This window comes from Mobula hypostoma, chromosome 7 (assembly GCF_963921235.1).
Source record: "Mobula hypostoma chromosome 7, sMobHyp1.1, whole genome shotgun sequence".
NCBI classification, from domain to species: Eukaryota; Metazoa; Chordata; class Chondrichthyes; order Myliobatiformes; family Myliobatidae; genus Mobula; species Mobula hypostoma.
The window spans coordinates 186,929,576-186,949,656 of NC_086103.1; the positions used below are offsets into that span (position 1 = coordinate 186,929,576).

Here is a 20,081-nt window from a genome sequence, read left to right on the forward strand (position 1 = left end):
TGGGTGCTCCTGATTCATCCCACATTACAAGGATGTACAGATTCGCAGGTTCACTGGGGACATGGGTGTAATTGGACAGTGTGGCGGGAAGGGCTTGTTACTGTGCTGCATCTTTAATAAAATCCCGGACCAGCAAAAACTGCCCAATAAAATAGTACGTGGTGAGCTATGTGGGAGGGAAGGATTAGATTGATCCCGAAGTAGGTTAAAGGGCTGGCACAACATCGTAGACTGAAGGGCCTGTAGTGTTCTATGCTCTACATATCTGACGTCATGAGTCCTGTCAGACCCTCTGATTCTGGCTTCTCTGATTAGATACAGCTGAAGATGGGTGCAAGGACATGGAAGTTATTGGTTCACAGGCAAAGATTAAAATTGAGATGGAGAACAGTGCAAAGGGTGGGGTCAGAGAAAAATAAATCTTTCTGATGAGGACTGGAACCATATCTGACTTTAGGGACTGCTGCCTGAGAGACCTGGTCATGTAGGGCATACCCTATGCCCTGTTAAAGTTCAAACTCCAAAGTAAATGTTCAAACTACATACAGAATATGTTATCACACACAACCCTGAGATTCACTTTCTTGTAGGCATACTCAATAAATTCATAAATAATAGCCATAATAGAATCAATGAAAGACTGCACCAACTTGGGTATTCAACTAGTGTACAAAGACAAACTGTACAAATACAAAAAGAAAGAAATAATAATATATAAGTAAGCAACAAATATCAAGAACATGCAATGAGGAGTCCTTGGGTGTAAGAAAAGTTCCATTTTGGAGTGAGTGAAGTGAGTAGTTATCCCCTCTGGTTCAAGAGCCTGATGGTTGAGCGGTAATAACTTTTCCTAAACCTGGTGGTGAGAGTCCTGAGGTTCCTGTGCCTTCTTCCTGATGGCAGCAGTGAGAAGAGACACCACTTTTTAATACTATTTGGAGTGATAGAATTACATAGTATAGAAACAGGCCCTTTGGCCCAACTGGCCTGTGCTGACCAAGATGCCCATGTTTATTATAATAGGATTAGAACAAAGCAGAACAAATACAAGCAAAACACACACAATGCTGGAGGGACTCAGCAGGCCAGGCAGCATCTATGGAAAAGAGCACAGTTGACCTTTTGGGTCAAAAACCTCGGCAGGGCTGGAGAGAAAAAACTGAGCAGATTTAAGAGGCAGGGGGAGGGGAGGGGAGAGAGACACACAAGGTGACAGGTGAAACCTGAAGAGGGAGGAATGAAGTAAAGAGCTGGGAAGTCGATTGGTGAAAGGGATACAGGGCTGGAGAAGGGAATGTCTGATAGAAGAGGACAGAAGGCCATGGGAGAAAGAAAAAGGGGAGGAACAGTAGAGGAAGGTGCCGGCAAGGAGATAAGGTGAGAGAGGGAATGGTGAAGGGGGTTGGGGTGGCATTATTGGAAGTTTGAGAAGTCAATGTTCATGCCATCAGGTTGGAGGCTACCCAGACTGAATACAAGGCGTTGTTCCTCTATCCTAAGTGTAGCCTCACCACAATTGTATTGTTTCTGAAGACTCCATTGCTGCCACTGGGTCTCTTTGTAATGAGTAGTAATTGGCAGTGACAACCTTATCTTCCCGAATGAAGTGATACCGGTGAATCGGTGCACACCATTTCCCATCAGCTCCTTGTCTTTCCTGTAGCTTCCAACAACATGGTGTAGATAGTCCGTTGTCAAAAACTGTGCCCACTCCAGACACATGTTCTGCTCTTCTCAAACCGCGCCCCCCCCCCATCTTCTCCTCCAGTAGTCAGGAACAGGTATATGTAAGAATAATAGTGTGGTATTTATTGGACATTTTAACTTGCTTAATAATGACTGGGCTGCCCATAGTATAAAGGGCTGGGATGGGTTGGCATTTGTTAAATGTGTCCAAGAAAGCTTACTTAATAGTGGACTCAACTAGAGAGGATGCAACATAGTCATAGTCATACTTTATTGATCCCGAGGGAAATTGGTTTTCGTTACAGTTGCACCATAAATAATTAAATAGTAATAAAACCATAAATAATTAAATAGTAATATGCAAATTATGCCAGGAAATAAGTGCAGGACCAGCCTATTGGCTCAGGGTGTCTGACCCTCCAAGGGAGGAGTTGTAAAGTTTGATGGCCACAGGCAGGAATGACTTCCTATGACGCTCTGTGTTGCATCTCGGTGGAATGAGTCTCTGGCTGAATGTACTCCTGTGCCAAACCAGTCCATCATGCAGTGGATGGGAGACATTGTCCAAGATGGCATGCAACTTAGACAGCATCCTCTAGGCTCCTCTAAGTGAACTGAGTAAGGCAAGTGACTGAAGTGTCCGTGGGGGAGCACTTGGGACCCGTCACCATAATAATAGAGAAAGATAGCATTGGTCCACAAGTTAGATTGAGGTAGGACCAGTTTTGGAGACATGAGACATGAGAAAGGAACTTGCAGAGGTTGGCTGGGTGAGAGGTAAAGGGATCCCTGGCAAGTGGGATGTTTTAAAAATGCATTATCAAGAATTCATAGCATCTGGTCCTGTTAGGGTGAAAGGCAAGGCTGGCAAGTTTGGGGAATGTTGGTTGATGAGAGATATTGAGGCTCTCGGCATTAATGTATTTATTTAGAGATACGACCCAATGAGCCCAAGCCACCTAGTTCCACCCATGTGACCAATTAACTGACCAACCCGCACATCTTTGGAAATGGGAAAGCCAGAAGAAACCCGTGCAGTTATGAGGAAGAATGCCCAAACGCCTTACAAGCCAGTGGGATGGAAGTGTACATCAAAAAAACCCTTGCCGAGTGGAAGAGTGGGAAAACACAAGTGAAATTAGGAGGGCATTGGATGCATCTGGCAGGCAAGATCAAGGAAAGTCCCAAAATATTCTACAGGTATATTAAAAGTAAAAGGATGATAATTCATCTTAAAGAAGGGTGTGGCTGTCTTCAGTACGTGTGGAGCCATAGGAGATGTTGTTGTAGTGGTGGAAATCCCCCTCCAAGTCACTCACCATCCTGACTTGGAAACTTATCGCCGTTCCTGCTTTGTCGCTGGGTCAAAACCACGGAATTCCCTCCCTAACAGCACTGTGGGTGTACAGTGCATCCCCTCAGGGACTGCAGCAGTTCGAGAAGACAGCTCATCACCACCTTCTCAAGGGCAACAAATGCTGGCTTAGCTGGCGACACCCACATCCCGCAAATGAGTAAAATAATAAATTGTAGAAAAGAAACTGACAGCACGAGTAGGCAGAGTGGTGAAGACGGCTTTGGTGCGCGGGCCTTCATCACGCAGGGTATTGAGTATAGGAGCTGGAGCATTATATTGCATTTGTATAAGATGTTGGTAAGACCACAGTTAAGAGAATTACGTACTTTCATGATTACCCCGTTATATGACAGACTTTATTCAGTTGGAAAAGGAGGATCTATGAGCATTTGGAGACACATAATCTGATTAGGGGTAGTCAGCATGGCTTTGTCAAGGGCAGTTCATGCCTTACAAGCCTGATTGAATTCTCTGAGGATGTAACAAAACACGTTGATGAAGGAAGCGCAGTAGATGTAGTGCATATGGATTTCAGTAAGGCATTTGACAAGGTTCCCTGTACAAGTCTCATTCAGAAAGTAATGAGGCATGGGATCTAAGGAGACCTTGCTTTGCAGATCCAGAATTGGCTTGCCCTCAGAAGGCAAAGGGTGATTGTAGATGGTTTGGATTCTGCATGGAGGACAGCGACCAGTGGTGCCCCACAGGGATCTGTTCTGGGACCCCCCCCCCCTTTGTGATTTCTATAAATGACCTGGATGAGGAAGTAGGAGGCAGGGTTAGTAGGTTTGCTGATGACACTAAAGTTGGGGTGTGGTGAATAGTCTGGAGGGTATGACATCAACTGGATGCAGATCTGGGCCGAGAAGTGGCAGATGGAATTTAACTCAGATAAGTGTAAAGTGGTTCATTTCGATAGGTCAAATTTGAAGACAGAATATGATATTAATGGTAAGATTCTTGGCAGTGTGGAGAATCAGCGAGATCTTGGGGTCTGTGTCCATAGGACACTCAAAGCTGTTCAACAGGTTGACAGTGTTGTTAAGAATGCGTATGGAGTATTGGCCTTCATCAACCGTGGAACTGAGTTCAAGAGCCGTGAGTTAATATTACAGCTACACAAGACCTTAGTTAGACCCCAATTGGAGTACTGTGTTCAGTTCTGGTCACCTCACTACAGGAAGGATGCGGATACTACAGAGAAAGTGCAGAGGAGATTTACAAGGACGTTGCCTGGATTGGAGAACATGCCTAATGAGAACAGGTTGAGTGAACTTGGCTTTTTTTCCTTGCAGCGATAGAGGATGAGAGGTGACCTGATAGAGGTGTATAAAATGTTGAGAGGCAATGATCATGTGGACAGCCAGAAGCTTTTTCCCAGGGCTAAAATGGCTAACAAGAGAGGGCACAGTTTTAAGATGCTTGGAAATAGGTACTGAGGGGATGTCAGGGTTAAGTTTTTCACACAGAGAGTGGTGGGTGTGTGGAATGGGCTGCCAGTGAAGGTGGTGGAGGTGTATACAATAGGGTCTTTTAAGAGACTCTTGGATAGGTACATGGAGCTTAGAAAAATAGAGGGCTATGCGGTAGGGAAATTCTAGGCAGGTTTTTAGGGTGGGTTGCTTGGTCGGCATAATATTGTGGGCCAGAAGGCCTTTAGTGTGCTATAGATTTCTATGCTCCTATAAATACACAAGAGAGCTTATATATGTAGATTGATTATGTACCCATAAAGTGATGCTAGGCTGTAGATAAGGTGACTGACAGGGAATAATAAAGTAGTGGTGGAGGTGTTGCTCCAGCTTACTGCTTGGGGAAAGTAACTATTTTTGAGTCTGAGTATCTGAACCTCTTTTCTTCGTTCCCCATCTGGTTCCTCTCTCACCCTTATCCTCATCTACCCATTACCTCCTTCTTTATGCCCCTCCTCCTTCCCATTTTCCTATTGTCCACTGCCCTCTTCTGCCCTTTACCTCCTCTACCTGTCTCCGCCCAGCTTCTTATTTCATCCCCCTCCCCACTCACCGCTATGCTATCGTAATACCCCGTTTATGTACTTACAATAAATAATTCCTCTATGTGAATACAAGCGCTGCAGCTGTTTACAATATACATTAATGATTTAGATGAAGAGATTAAAAGTAACATTAGCAAATTTGCTGATGACACAAAGCTGGGTGGCAGTATGAAATGTGAGGAGGTTATGAGAATACAGGGTGACTTGGACAGGTTGGGTGAGTGGGCAGATGCAGTTTAATGTGGATAAATGTGAGGTTATCCACTTTGGTGCTAAGAACAGGAAGGCAGATTATTATCTAAATGGAGTCAAGTTAGGAAAAGGGGAAGTACAACGATTTCTAGGTGTTCTTGTACATCAGTCACTGAAAGCAAGCATGCAAGTATAGCAGGCAGTGAAGAAAGCTAATGGCATGCTGGCCTTCATAACAAGGGGAATTGAGTATGAGAGCAAAGAGGTCCTTCTGCAGCTGTACAAGGCCCTGTTGAGACCATACCTGGAGTACTGTGTGCAGTTTTGGTCTCCAAATTTGAGGAAGGACATTCTTGCTATTGAGGGAGTGCAGCGTAGGTTCACGAGGTTAATTCCCGGGATGGCGGGACTGTCATATGTCGAAAGATTGGACCGACTGGGTTTGTATACTTTGGAATTTAGAAGGCTGAGAGGGGACCTTATTGAAACATACAAGATTATTAAGGGATTGGACACGCTGAAGGCAGGAAGCATGTTCCCGCTGACGGGTGAGTCCAGAACCAGAGGCCACAGTTTAAGAATTAAGGGTAGACCATTTAGAACGGAGTTGAGGAAAAACTTTTTCACCCAGAGAGTGGTGGATATATGGAATGCTCTGCCCCAGAAGGCTGTGGAGGCCAAGTCTCTGGATGCTTTCAAGAAAGAGATGGATAGAGCTCTTAAAGATAGTGGAATCAAAGGTTATGGGGATAAGGCAGGAACTGGATACTGATGGTGGATGATCAGCCATGATCACAGTGAATGGCAGTGCTGGCTCGAAGGGCTGAATGGCCTACTCCTGCACCTATTGTCTATTAGCACTTGTATTACTTATTAAAGTGCTTTATTCATTTGTACTTAAAGTTACATGAGATTAGATGGGTAGTAACTGAAGCTAGAGAAGCTGTATAATACTTTGGTTAGTCCTGGATTCACTGTGTATCAGAAACTATCAGAGATGAGGGGGAATTTCTTTAGCCAGAGAGCGGTGAATCTTTGAAATTCATTGCCACAGATGGGGCTGTAGATGTCAAGTCACTGGGTATATTTAAAGTGGAGAATGATATGTTCTCGATTACTCGGGGTGTTAAAGCTTAAGGGGGGGGGAGAAGGCAGAAGAATGGGATTAAGAGGAATAATAAATCATCCATGATGGAATGGTGGAACAGACTTGATGGGCCAAATGGCCAAATTCTGTTCCTATGTCTTTCTGACATGGGTTTAGGCCACAAGCAATAGTTATATTGAAGTTCATAAAGGTTTTCCACAAACTCAATTGCTCAACTCCCATTGTCGCTTCTGTTATTTACGGACAGCTGTTCCATCACATTACCGGCCTGGCTCCCTCAGAACTGCTCTCCATAAACTTGAAGTCACTGCTCTAATCCTTTTCATGCCAAGTCTTGTGATGATCTTTGCTGACTCTATGCAACAATACATTTGTAATGTTCTTATCCTTTCAAACCTTTCCATTGCACTGCCCTTCCTGTCTTGAAATAGCCTTGCAAAACTCAGGCCTCGAAACATCCAAAGTTGTTGCACCATTGAATTAAATGTCAGTGTTAATATTGGCGAAGTCTTCAGTTGCTCAACTTCTTCAGGAGCTTCTATTTCATTTTGTCATGTGGCAATAATGTTTAATGATATAGGTGCTAATTATGAATTACATTCCAACAACAAATTTCTACTAGAACATAAAACAGCACAGATCCTTCAATCCATGATGTTGTGCCAAACTTTTTACCTACTCCAAGATCAATCTAACCCTTCCCTCCTATGTAACCCCCTATTTTTCTATCATCCATGTTCTTATCCAAGAGTCTCTTAGATGTCCTTAATGTATCTGCCACCACCCCAGCAACGTATTCCACGCGCCCACAACTCTTGTGTAAAATAACCTACTTATGACATCCCCATGCTTTCCTGCAATTACATTAAGATAGGGGTTCCCAACCTGTGGTCCATGGACCCCAGATTTGTATTTTAACAGTTGGAAAGACAAGCTCTTCACTATACATGTGACAAGAATAATAAAACAATAAACCAAAATAAAGAACCGAGTTAGATTTAAGATCATTATGGAAAACAGCAAGGCCAATTTTACTAACAGATTTTGTCTGTCTCTATATTACATTGCTTGTCTTTCCAATTCGTTTATACCGACCAAGATAGAAATCTAAGGCAGTCTCATTTGTCCACATCTGCCCTATCTTTCGAAACCTTCCCAATGCATTAGATGTCCAAGAATCTTTTAAATGTTGTTAATGTACCTGCCTCAACCACTTCCTTTGCTGGCAGCTCCTTCTCTCTCCCTCTCTCTCTCTCATATACACACACAGTTGCAAGAAGAAGTTTGTGAACACTTTGCAATTACCTGGTTTTCTACATTCATTACTGATAGGTTTATTATGTATCTTTTACATGTCCTTACATTTGTTTTTCATCTTGCATGTAAATCTGGAACTGCTGGCGCCAGTGTTTTGCAGTTTGGAGTTTGTTTGGGTGCTCCAGCACACTGCAGTGTTCCAGAGTATTCTGGAAGGCAGAGGCAGTGTCAGCAAACTTTGCGGCAAGAAGGCTGCAGGATGGCGAGCCGAGATGCTTGACCCCATTTTGCCGATTAAAGCAACAAGGGCAACTGAAACATCATGGTGAGTTTGGACGCTTGAGATTCTTTGGGTGCTCCAGCGCTCTGCAGTTTTCAAAAGGACTCCAGGAGACAGAGCCGATGCAGGAACCCCTTAGCGGGCAGGCTACAGGACAGGCGCAAGCCGATGTTTGGCTCTATTAAAGCAACGAGGGAGATTAAAACATCGAGGCGAGTGCAGAGGGGAGAGTGCCAGCTGCTTGACTTTTGATCGCTCTGTACTGGAGAGTCAAAGGTCTGCTGCTGGCCCGGAGAATGTTCCCTAGGCTCTCTGTGTTTTGGATGTGGACTTTGGACTATAGACTATTTTATAGTCTTATGGTTTTTATATTCTGTGTTTTTTTGCCCAATCTTCTCGGGTTTTTTTTGTGCAGGAAGAGGAATTTTGGGGTTGATGTGCCTGTTCCGTTTTGTTCGGTTTTTAGTGTGGGAAGAGTGATTTGGAGGGGGTCATGTGTCTGATCTGAACCTAAATTTGAAACCTGAACTTTTAATAAAACGTGGTCTGATCTTCATCTAAATCACAATAACAGATAAACACAATCTGCCTAAATTAAAAACACACAAACAATTGTACTTCTTGTCAATACTGAGTAAACCATTTAAACAATCACAGTCTAGGTTAAGAAACCTCTGGGATAACGCTTTCTACAAAAGCTATTTGGAGTTAGTAGCGTTATACTGTTAACTTTTTAAACTTCTATTGTAACTGCACCTTTTGCTAAATGTAAAACATCTGGAATATATTTTATTATTTGTGGTTAATTACTTTGAGTTCTGAGTATGAGTTATTGGTTGTGTTGAGCACCTTGGATTAGAGGAATGTTGTTTGGTTAGGTGTTATATTTGTAAATGGCTGAATACTAATAAATTTGAACTTGAAAATTACAAACACTTAGTACTCAATTAGGTCCAACACTAAGAATATTCAGCAAACACCTGATCTGACGCTGCTCTCTGAGAGCAGAATCATGGAGTTGTACAGCAAGGTGCCATCCTCCCTAACTGTAACAATCCCACTCCTCTGTGTAAACTCCCGATCCCTCCCTGCCTGACACATTCACATCCCCAGATGCCTTGAAATGCTTTTTGCCACCTCCTCTGGTTAGCTCATTCCAGAGAGAGACAATGAAACGATGCTCAAGCAACCTGATCACAGCATTCCAGCGCTCAACTGCAACAGTTACACCAAAATCATGTAATTCCAGTATGCCTTCCTACAGGCACTACCTCCCCGACCCAGAACTGTTTACCCCAGGTACACTGATTCTCCCCCCGACTATACACTGTTTACTCCAGGTACACACCAATACTCCCCCTAACTACAGACTGCCTACCCCAGGTACACACCGATACTCCCCCGACTATAGACTGTTTACCCCAGGTACACACCAATACTCCCCCTAACTACAGACTGCCTACCCCAGGTACACACCGATACTCCCCCGACTATACACTGTTTACCCCAGGTACACACCGATACTCCCCCGACTATAGACTGTTTACCCCAGGTACACACCGATACTCCCCCGACTATAGACTGTTTACCCCAGGTACACACCGATACTCCCCCGACTATACACTGTTTACTCCAGGTACACACCAATACTCCCCCTAACTACAGACTGCCTACCCCAGGTACACACCGATACTCCCCCGACTATAGACTGTTTACCCCAGGTACACACCGATACTCCCCCGACTATAGACTGTTTACCCCAGGTACACACCAATACTCCCCCTAACTACAGACTGCCTACCCCAGGTACACACCGATACTCCCCCGACTATAGACTGTTTACCCCAGGTACACACCAATACTCCCCCTAACTACAGACTGCCTACCCCAGGTACACACTGATACTCCCCCGACTATAGACTGTTTACCCCAGGTACACACCAATACTCCCCCTAACTACAGACTGCCTACCCCAGGTACACACCAATACTCCCCCGACTATAGACTGTTTACCCCAGGTACACACCGATACTCCCCCGACTATAGACTGTTTACCCCAGGTACACACCAATACTCCCTCTGACTATAGACTGTTTACCCTAGGTACACACCAATACTCCCTCTGACTATAGACTGTTTACCCCAGGTACACACCAATACTCCCTCTGACTATAGACTGTTTACCCCAGGTACACACCAATACTCCCTCTGACTATAGACTATTTACCCCAGGTACACAGCAATACTCTGCCTGACTATAAACTGTTTACCCCAGATACACACCAATACTCCCCCTGACTATAGACTGTCTACCCCAAGTACACACTAATACTCCCCGACTATAGACTGTCTACCCCAGGTACACAACAATACTCCCCTCCCCCGACTAGACTGTCTACCCCAGGTACACAACGATACTCCGCCTGACTGTAGACTGTTTACTCCAGGTACACACCAATACTCCCCCTGAGAGACTGTTTACCCCAGGTACACACAGATTCCCCCTGTCTATAGACTGTCTACCCCAGGTACACTGATCCCCCCCCCACTATAGATTGTTTACCCCAGGTACACGACGATACTCCCCCTGACTACAGACTGTTTACTCCAGGTACACACCAATACTCCCCGAGAGACTGTTTACCCCAGGTACACATTGATATTCATGCTGTTTACCCCAGGTACAGGCTGAAACAGGCCACTGCTCAGTTCAAAGTCTGCTTTTATCGCACGCTGGGTCCATTTGGATTACATATCTACTTATTCACTGCATGTTTCTTTTTCAGTTCTTATGGTAATTTAACTTAAATTTAATATCCTATTACCACTGAACAAATTTCACAACAGATTGCAGTGATCATAAACCTGGATCTGATCCAGGGTATATACTCCACCCTCACCCCCAGTATTTTCCTCTCACTCTCTGATCCTGTCTTATCCTGCGAACATTCTTCTTCTTGGATACATATTGTGAGGCACGTTACCCCATATCAGTAGGTATTTAGCTAGGGGCAAAGTGGGTCATTACCCAGGACAGCGCTGTATCTATGGTCCAGATGGGCATACGCCCAGAGTAAGGCAATTATCTGAGTATTTTTCTGTGTCGGGTGTCATTGGGCATTTGACAGTGCACAGGGCAGTGCCTCTGGTCAGTGTGGATAATTACCCGGACCATTCATGAGGCATTGATTTATTCTGGTAATATACCCGTTTTTGTCCATGCACACTGCATGTCCCACCTGTACCCCTTCCACCACCACCCCCAGTGCAGGATATTGCCTTATCCCACATAAATAGCAACAATGGCATCGTGTGCTTGTGCCCAAGTGCTGCCACATCTCAGGTGTGTTCCTTGCCTGTCGCATCCAGCGATGACCAGAAGCCTGTACAGGAGTGTTTTTAAAGCAGAAAAGCCGCTGCACTGGGGCAGTTCTACCCTCTCCACCTCAGAAGGCCACATCCAGCTGTACAAACACTGGGGTCTTCCTCCGTTGCAGTGATGTCTTCTATGCCTTGACATGGCCTTCGCTACCCACTAAGTGCCACAGTACCGCCCTCCTGGCCATTAAAACTCAGTGCTAATCTCATCTGCCCAGTCCGCTGGAGCTGGCTTCACAGGCATGTCCCTACCGGGACATGAGGATCGCCAGCTGGTTTTGCCTGCTTGTCGAAGCAGTGTACTGGGGCATGCAAACAGGTGAGAGCTGAGTATCCGGTGGGTCCCAAAGGTAAGTGAGCTGCCGCAGAATGGACACGACAAGCTTCTTCACCAAGGTGCTACCCCTCCCGGGACGCAGCATATACCCAACATACACCTCAGATATACTCACTGTAACTCTCCACATTGCTCTAGCTCAGTTGCATTCCCATTCTGACACTAGGCAGTCCCTATCCTGCGTGTCAGCCCACTTAAATCCTGAGTACAACCCAATTCCAGGCTTATACAACTCCTACCCTGCACACAGTCCTGTCCTGAGTACATGGCTACCCTAACCCAACGCACTGGATGCTCAGAATTGCATTACCTCAGAAAAATACCTCAGGTACAGCTTTACTCCAGGCAAGCACCCACCCCAACTACAGGTACTGCCTAGACCCAGGTAAGTACCCACCCTGACTACAGGTACTGTCCTGACCCAGGCAGGTACCCACCCCAACTACAGGTACTGCCCAGACCCAGGTAAGTACCCACCCTGACTACAGGTACTGTCCTGACCCAGGCAGGTACCCACCCTGACTACAGGTACTGCCCAGACCCAGGCAAATATCTGCTCTGACCCCAGGCACCGTCCAGGATTAATATCCGCTCTAACCAGGGATGCAGCAGTACAACCGGTGACTGCCCTCCGCACTGCCACCGGGCGCCGCTCTCTCCGACTGCATTCGGTACCCGAGCCACGGGCCGCACTCCCTCCCCCGCCGGGCCCTCACCTGCCACGGCCGCCTCCTCTAGCGTGGCCCCACTCCACCGGAGCAACGTTGCGCAGAATATCCAGGCGATGAGCGCGGCGCCGGCCTTCATGACGGCGGTGTCCAGTGTCCGGAGTCCGGGCGGACAGTCGGGGATCTCGGCCGCTGGCGCTCCTCAGGCCGCTGCGCTTCAGCCCCGCCCCCTTCTCCGGATGGACGGGCTGCGCGTGCGCGGGAGGCGGCCTCCCCGCGCGGACCCCACACGTCTGCGCATGCTCAGCATGCGGAATCAGCATTCATCTGACGTCCGACGCGCCTGTGACTGTTGGAAGTGGTGCTGCCGCCATGCTTGTTACAGGCAAGAAGCGGGCGCAGTGATTGGATATAGTGTGTCCACTGCAGTGACCCACAGCTCTGCACCTAGCATGAGGAACTTTATCAAACTACATGTACACCACATTTCACTGCTCTACCTTTATCAATGTGCTTTGTCACATCCTCAACTAATTCAACCAGGCTTGTGAGCTATGACCTGCCCCTCACAAAGCCACACTGACTATCCCTAATCAAACCTTTCTTCTCCAAAAACTCGTACACCCTGTCTCTAAGAATCCTCTCCGATAGTTTGCCCACTGCAGACTGATCTATAGTCCCCAAGATTACCCCTATTTCCTTTCACAGATGGTGGGCAAAGGGGCCATTCTTGAGCTGGCGTGTTCTGTGTTCAGTGTTCACGTTCGTGTTGATGTGAGACATCCTCAGCACATCGGGATGTATGAACGGAGCAGGTTCTCTCTCCACAGAATCCACTTAAACCAGTGTGCATTCCCAGCACATCCCAAACAACTGCCGAGTCACAAAATTTATTACAGTATCAGAGTGCATACATGTCACCACATACAACCCTGAGATTCTTTTCCTGTGGGCATAATTAGCAAATCTATAGAAATGTAATTATAAACTGTAAACATCAGTAACTGTAAACTGCAAACAAACTGTGAAAATGCAGTTATAAATAAAAAACGATAAATAACAAGCAAGAAATAACAACATAACGGAGCCCTTAAATGAGTTAGCTATCCTCTTTTGTTCAAAAGTCTGGTGGTTGAGGGGTAGTAACTGTTCTGAGTGGTGTGAGTCCTGAGGCTCCTGTACCTTCTACCTGGTGGCAGCAGTGAGAAAGGCGAATGGCCTGGGTGGAAAGGATCTTTGATGATGAATGCTGCTTTTCGACAGCAATGTTTCATGTAGATGTGCTCAATGGTTGGGAGGGTTTTACCCGTGATGCACTGGGCTGAATCCACTTGGGTTTTGTGCTCAGAGGCATTGGTGTTCCAGTATCAGATGTTTTTGCCAATCCAATCTGACTGAGGTCCACAAGTGAAGAAATCCAGGATCCAACTGCATAGCAGGGCAGCATGCAAAAATACCAGGAGAAAGTAGCCAAACAACCCAGACTCGTGCTACAAAGCCTTCAGGAAGAAGGTACAGGAGCCTCGGGTCCCACACCAACAAGTTCAGGAACAGTTATTACCCCTCAACCACCTGGCTCTTGACCAGCAGAGGTAACTTCATTCGACCCACAACCTGTGGACTCACTTTCAAGGACTCTTCATCTCATGTTCTCAATAATTATTGCTTATTTATTTATTATTATTTGTTTTTTTGTTTGCAAAGTGTGTTGTATTTTGCACACTGGTTGTCCACAGTGGACATTGATTACTGGTATTGAGTCTGCTTGGATGAAAGTTCATCTCAGGGTTGTATATGGTGACATATATGTAATTTGATTATAAATTTACTTTGAACTTTGAAAGAAACAGAGATAAAAGAGCAACAAAAGTGATAAATTAATGGTAAATGCAAGATTCTGCAGCTGCTGGGAATCCAGAGGAACACATACTAAATGCTGAAGAACCACAGCTCGTCAAGCAGCCTCTACAGAGACGAATAAACAGTCAACATTTCAACAGTATCTATGGAGCAGTCGCCGTTTCAGGCCGAGGCCCTTCATCGTGACTGGAAAGAACGGGAGAAGACACCAGAATAAAAAAGTGGAGGGAGGGGAAGGAGGATAATTAGAAAGTGATAGGTGAAGCCAGATTTATACATTAATGCAATATACTAAATGAGGTACAGTGACAATCTTTGTTTTGCATGCCTTTCATACAGATCAATCCAGTGTGTTGATGTAGTACAAGGTAAAACAACAAAAGAATGCAGAATAAAGTGTTACAGCCACAGAGAGAGTGCAGCACAGATAGACCATAAAGTCACAACTAGGCGGATTCTGAGGTTGAGTCCAACATATCATATTGGGGGACCATTCAATAGTCTTATAACAGCGTGCTAGAAGCTGTCCTGCAGCCTATACTTTCAGGCTTTTGATTCTTCTGCTTGATGGGAGAGGGAAGTAGAAAGAATTGTCTGGGGAGGCTGGAGGTTTTGATTATACTGACTGCTTTACTGAGGCGTTGAGAAGTGTAAACAGAGTCCATGAAGGGAAGACTGGTTCCCGTGATGTGCAGAGCTGTGTCCACAACTCCCTACAATGACATGCCATCACGTGCAGAGCAGTTGCTGTGCCAAGCCACAATGCATCCAGACTGAATGCTTTCTATGGTGCATCAATAGAAATTAGTGAGGGTCAACAGGGAGAAATGGAATTGCTTGAGCTGCCTTAAGGAGTCGAAGCAGGATCCGAATCAGGTTTACTATCACCTGCGTGTGACGTGAAGTTTGTTAACTTAGCACCAGCAGTTCAATGCAGTACATAATCTGGAAGAAAATAATAGTAATAATAAAATAGTAATAATAAAAAATAAACAAGTAAACCAATTATAATATACATATATTCAATAGATTAAAAAATGTGCAAAAACAGAAATATTGTACATTAAAAAAAGTGAGGTAGTGTTCACGGGTTCAATGTCCATTTAGGAATCAGATGGCAGAGGGGAAGAAGCAGGGGCGCTGGCAGATATATTTAAAATGTCGCCGACTACGGATGAGGTGCCGGAGGATTGGAGAATGGCTCATGTTGTTCCGTTGTTTAAAAAAGGATCAAAATGTAATCCGGGAAATTATAGGCCGGTAAATTTGACGTCGGTAGTGGGTAAGTTATTGGAGGGAGTACTAAGAGACAGAATCTACAAGCATTTGGATAGACAATAGACAATAGACAATAGGTGCAGGAGTAGGCCATTCGGCCCTTTGAGCCAGCACCGCCATTCACTGTGATCATGGCTGATCATCCACAATCAGTATCCAGTTCCTGCTTTATCCCCATAACCTTTGATTCCACTATCTTTAAGAGCTCTATCCATCTCTTTCTTGAAAACATCCAGAGACTTGGCCTCCACAGCCTTCTGAGGCAGAGCATTCCACGTATCCACCACTCTCTGGGTGAAAATGTTTTTCCTCAACTCCGTTCTAAATGGCCTACCCCTTATTCTTAAACTGTGCTAGACAGGGACTCATTAGGGAGAGTCAACATGGCTTTGTGCGTGGTAGGTCATGTTTGACCAATCTATTGGAGTTTTTCGAGGAGATTACCAGGAAAGTGGATGAAGGGAAGGCAGTGGAAGTTATCTACATGGACTTCAGTAAGGTCTTTGACAAGGTCCTGCATGGGAGGTTAGTTAGGAAAATTCAGTCGCTAGGTATACATGGAGAGGTGGTAAATTGGATTAGACATTGATTCAATGGAAGAAGCCAAAGAGTGGTGGTAGAGAATTGCTTCTCCGAGTGGAGGCCGTGACTAGTGATGTGCCACAGGGATCAGTGCTGGGTCCATTGTTATTTGTCATCTATATCAATGATCTGGACGATAATGTGGTAAATTGGATCAGCAAGTTTGCTGATGATACAAAGATTGGAGGTGTAGTGGACAGTAAGGAAGGTTTTCAGAGCCTGCAGAGGGACTTGGACCAGCTGGAAAAATGGGCTGAAAAATGGCAGATGGAGTTTAATACTGACAAGTCTGGGAATACAGATACAAAATTCCCTAAAAATGTCGTCACGGGTAGATAGGGTCGTAAAGAGAGCTTTTGATACATTGGCCTTTCTTAATCAAAGTATTGAGTATAAGAGCTGGAATGTTATGATGAGGTTGTATAAGGCATTGGTGAGGCCGAATCTGGAGTATTGTGTTCAGTTTTGGTCACCAAATTACAGGAAGGACATAAATAAGGTTGAAAGAGTGCAGAGAAGGTTTACAAGGATGTTGCCGGGACTTGAGAAACTCAGTTACAGAGAAAGGTTGAATAGGTTAGGACTTTATTCCCTGGAGCATAGAAGAATGAGGGGAGATTTGATAGAGGTATATAAAATTATGATGGGTATAGATAGAGTGAATGCAAGCAGGCTTTTTCCACTGAGGCAAGGGGAAAAAAAAACAGAGGAGATGGGTTAAGGGTGAGGGGGGAAAAGTTTAAAGGGAACATTAGTGGGGGCTTCTTCACACAGAGAGTGGTGGGAGTATGGAATGATCTGCCAGATGAGGTGGTAAATGTGGGTTCTTTTTTAACATTTAAGAATAATTGGACAGATACATGGATGGGAGGTGTATGGAGGGATATGGTCCGTGTGCAGGTCAGTGGGACTAGGCAGGAAATGGATCGGCACAGCCAAGAAGGGCCAAAAGGCCTGTTTCTGTGCTGTAGTTTCTATGGTTTCTAAGCTGTTCCTGAATCACTGAGTGTGTGCCTTCAGGCTTCTGTACCTCCTACCTGATGGTAACAGTGAGAAAAGGGCATGCCCTGGGTGCTGGAGGCACTGGTGAGATTTCTCGGCTGTGGTATCTTCACGGTTGGACCAGGGCAGGTTATCGGTGATGTTCACTCCTGGGAACTTGAAGCTCAACCTCAAAACCATTGATATAGACTGAAGCAGGTAGCCCCCCTCCCCTCCCCTCCCCTCCCCTCCCCCCAGCTTCCTGACGCCAATCAGCAGCTCTTTAGGTTTGCTGACATTGAGGGAAAGGTTGTTGTCACGCGAGGTCTCCCGGCTCTCTATCTCTTTCCTGTACTCAAGCTTGTTTTAATGTCATTTCCTGTGCACACATGTAAAGGAGAACAAAATATTTGTTACTCTGGATCCAATGCAGCACAAAAAGCACAAAAGATAAAGAAAACAATAAATATAAATAAGATAACATTCATAAATTGATAGTATTGAATTGACTTTATTTCTTAAATATTAAAGATTTGTAAAAATCTTTGTTACATCTCCATCTAAATGTGCAATTTATAGTAATTTATAATATGTACAACAATATACCAGAAAAATACAGTTGTGTCAGTATGAATTAATCAGTCTGATGGCCTGGTGGAAGAAGCTGTCCCAGAGCCTGTTGGTTCTGGTTTTTATGCTGTGGTACCATTTCCCGGATGGTAGCAGCTGGAACAGTTTGTGGTTGGGGTGACTCGGGTCTCCAATGATCCTTCAGGCCCTTTTCTCACACCTGCCTTTGTAAATTCCTGAAGTTCACAACTACAGATGCGCTGGGCTGTCCACACCACTCTCTGCAGTGTCCCAGAGGTACAGTTCCCATACCAGGCAGTGATGCAGCCAGTCAGGATGCTCTCAATTTTGCCCCTGTAGAAATTTTTTAGGATTTGGAGGCCCATACCAAACCTCTTCAACTGTCTGTTGTGCCTTTTTCACTCCACAGCTGGTATGTACAGACCATAAGAATTTAAAGCTGTTTACCCTCTCAACCCCAGATCCATTGATGTCAATAGGGGTTAGCCCATCTCCATTCCTCCTGTAATCCACAACCAGCTCCTTTGTTTTTGCGGCATTGAGGGAAAGGTTGTTTTCTTTATGGACTTTATGTCCATAAAGTGACATGACACACAGGAATGTCTGTACATAAGGTGACTCTGACAGGAAGTGATAAAGTAGTGGTGTTTGGGGGTGTGGAGGGGTGGGTCAGTGGGTGGAGGTGTTGATCAGCCTTACTGCTTGAGGAAAGTAACTGTTTTTGAGTTTGGTGGTCCTGGTGTGGATGCTACATAGCCTCCTCCCTGATGGGAGTGGGACAAACAGTCCATGAGCAGGGTGGGTGGGATCCTTTATGATGTTACTGGCCCTTTTCAGTCACCTTTTTATATGTCCTTGATGGCGGGTGGGTGGGTGCCAGTGACGCTTTGGGCAGCTTTGACTACCTGTTGTAGATCCTTCCTGTCTGCTTCAGCGCAGTTTCCGTACCATGCAGTGTACTTGTTAGGATGCTCTCTGCTGCATCTGTGGAACAACATGAGTATAAACTCATGGAGAAATAGACGAGAGGTTCCAATCTTTCATGTGCATCTTTCCTCACCAGTGTCACATCTCAAAGCTTTATGAATTGCTGGCCTGGCCACATCTGGAGCACACAGATACCGGAGATTGCAGCAACATACCATCTTTGAAGGAACTCGGCAGGGTGAGCAGCATCAACCATATCTGGAACATCTGTGCCCAGTCCAGATGCCTTACCTTGGGAAAGATACGAGACCTTTGAAGAAGTTGCAGCAGAGATTTATTGAAATGATTCCAGGACGATGGATTCAGTGAGTAGACAGGCAAAGCCAGGGTTTGATTGTTCAGACATTTGTCTGGAGATACAGAGGGAACAGAACCTTCCATCCCAATGAACCGTGCCACTCAGCAACCCACCTATTTCACCTTGGCCTAATCACAGGACAATTTTCAATGACCAATTAACCTATTAATTAGCACATCTTTGAATTCTGAGAGGAAACCCACATGCTCATGGAATGACATAAAAGCTTGGAGGGCATCAGAATTGAACTCCAAACTCAGGTACCCTCACACTGCAATGGCATCGGACTAACTGCAATGCTACGGGAACAAAGGCTGCAAGTACATTCCATAGAAGCATTGAAAACAGAGAGCACGTATCTTTCAAAGAGTGCTGGGATTTTTTTTTTTATTATTTTAACAGAGCAAATGGTGAAACTCTGATGTTTGCTGCCAGGTCTAAGATCACAGGTGAAGGGTGAAAAATGAAATACTTAAGGAGAACATGAAGGATAAATTCTTCATTTAGAGGGTGGTAAGAGTTTGGAATGAGATGCCAGCACAAGGGTGGATGGAGGTTTGATTTCAACATTTAAGAGAAATTTGGATAAGTACATGGATGGGAGTGGGTGTGGAAGGCTATGGTCCAGATGTGAGACTGGACAGAATAACAGCTGGCACAGACTAGACGGGCCAAAGGGCCTGTTCCTGTACTGTAGTGCTCCATGACTCTCTGGCCCGAAGTGGAGGTAGACGCGGTCATACCTTTAAATAGGGCACAAAAGGATCATCTGAGGGAAGGACTTGCAGGGAGTGGGATTAGAAAAAAAATGTCCTCATGGGAACCAGTCTGGATTGAAATTGCAGAATGGCTTCCTCTGTGTTGTCATAGAATACTACAATAGAGAAACAGGCCCCTTAGCTCATCTAGTCTGTGCCAAATCATTAATCTGCCTGTACCTGGACCATAGCCCTTCATACCCTCCCTTCCATGTACCAATTCAAACTTCTCTTAAACGTTGAAATCGAACACACATCCATTACTTGTGCTGAAAGTTCGTTACATACTTTCATTTCCCTGAGTGAAGTTCCCCCTCATGCTCACCGTAATCATTACACATTTCACCCTTAACGCATGACCACTAGTTCTAATCTTACCAAATCTCAGGCAAGAAAAGCCTGCTTGCACTTACCCTATTTATACCTCTCAATTTTGTAAACCACTATCAAATCTCCCATCAATCTT

At 45.1% G+C, this 20,081-nt stretch overlaps 1 protein-coding gene across 2 annotated transcripts in view; it reads right to left on the bottom strand.

Annotated features, from left to right (window-relative positions):
* The window catches only part of stim1b (stromal interaction molecule 1b), a 227,240-nt gene extending 214,739 nt beyond the window's left edge, over nucleotides 1-12,501 (bottom strand). For both annotated transcript variants that reach the window (XM_063054788.1, XM_063054787.1), the window contains exon 1: nucleotides 12,329-12,501. In XM_063054788.1, coding sequence (XP_062910858.1) covers nucleotides 12,329-12,419 — 91 coding nt within the window. In that variant the 5' untranslated portion in view covers nucleotides 12,420-12,501. The remainder of the gene's footprint in view (nucleotides 1-12,328) is intronic.
* Between the last annotated feature and the right edge of the window lie 7,580 nt (nucleotides 12,502-20,081).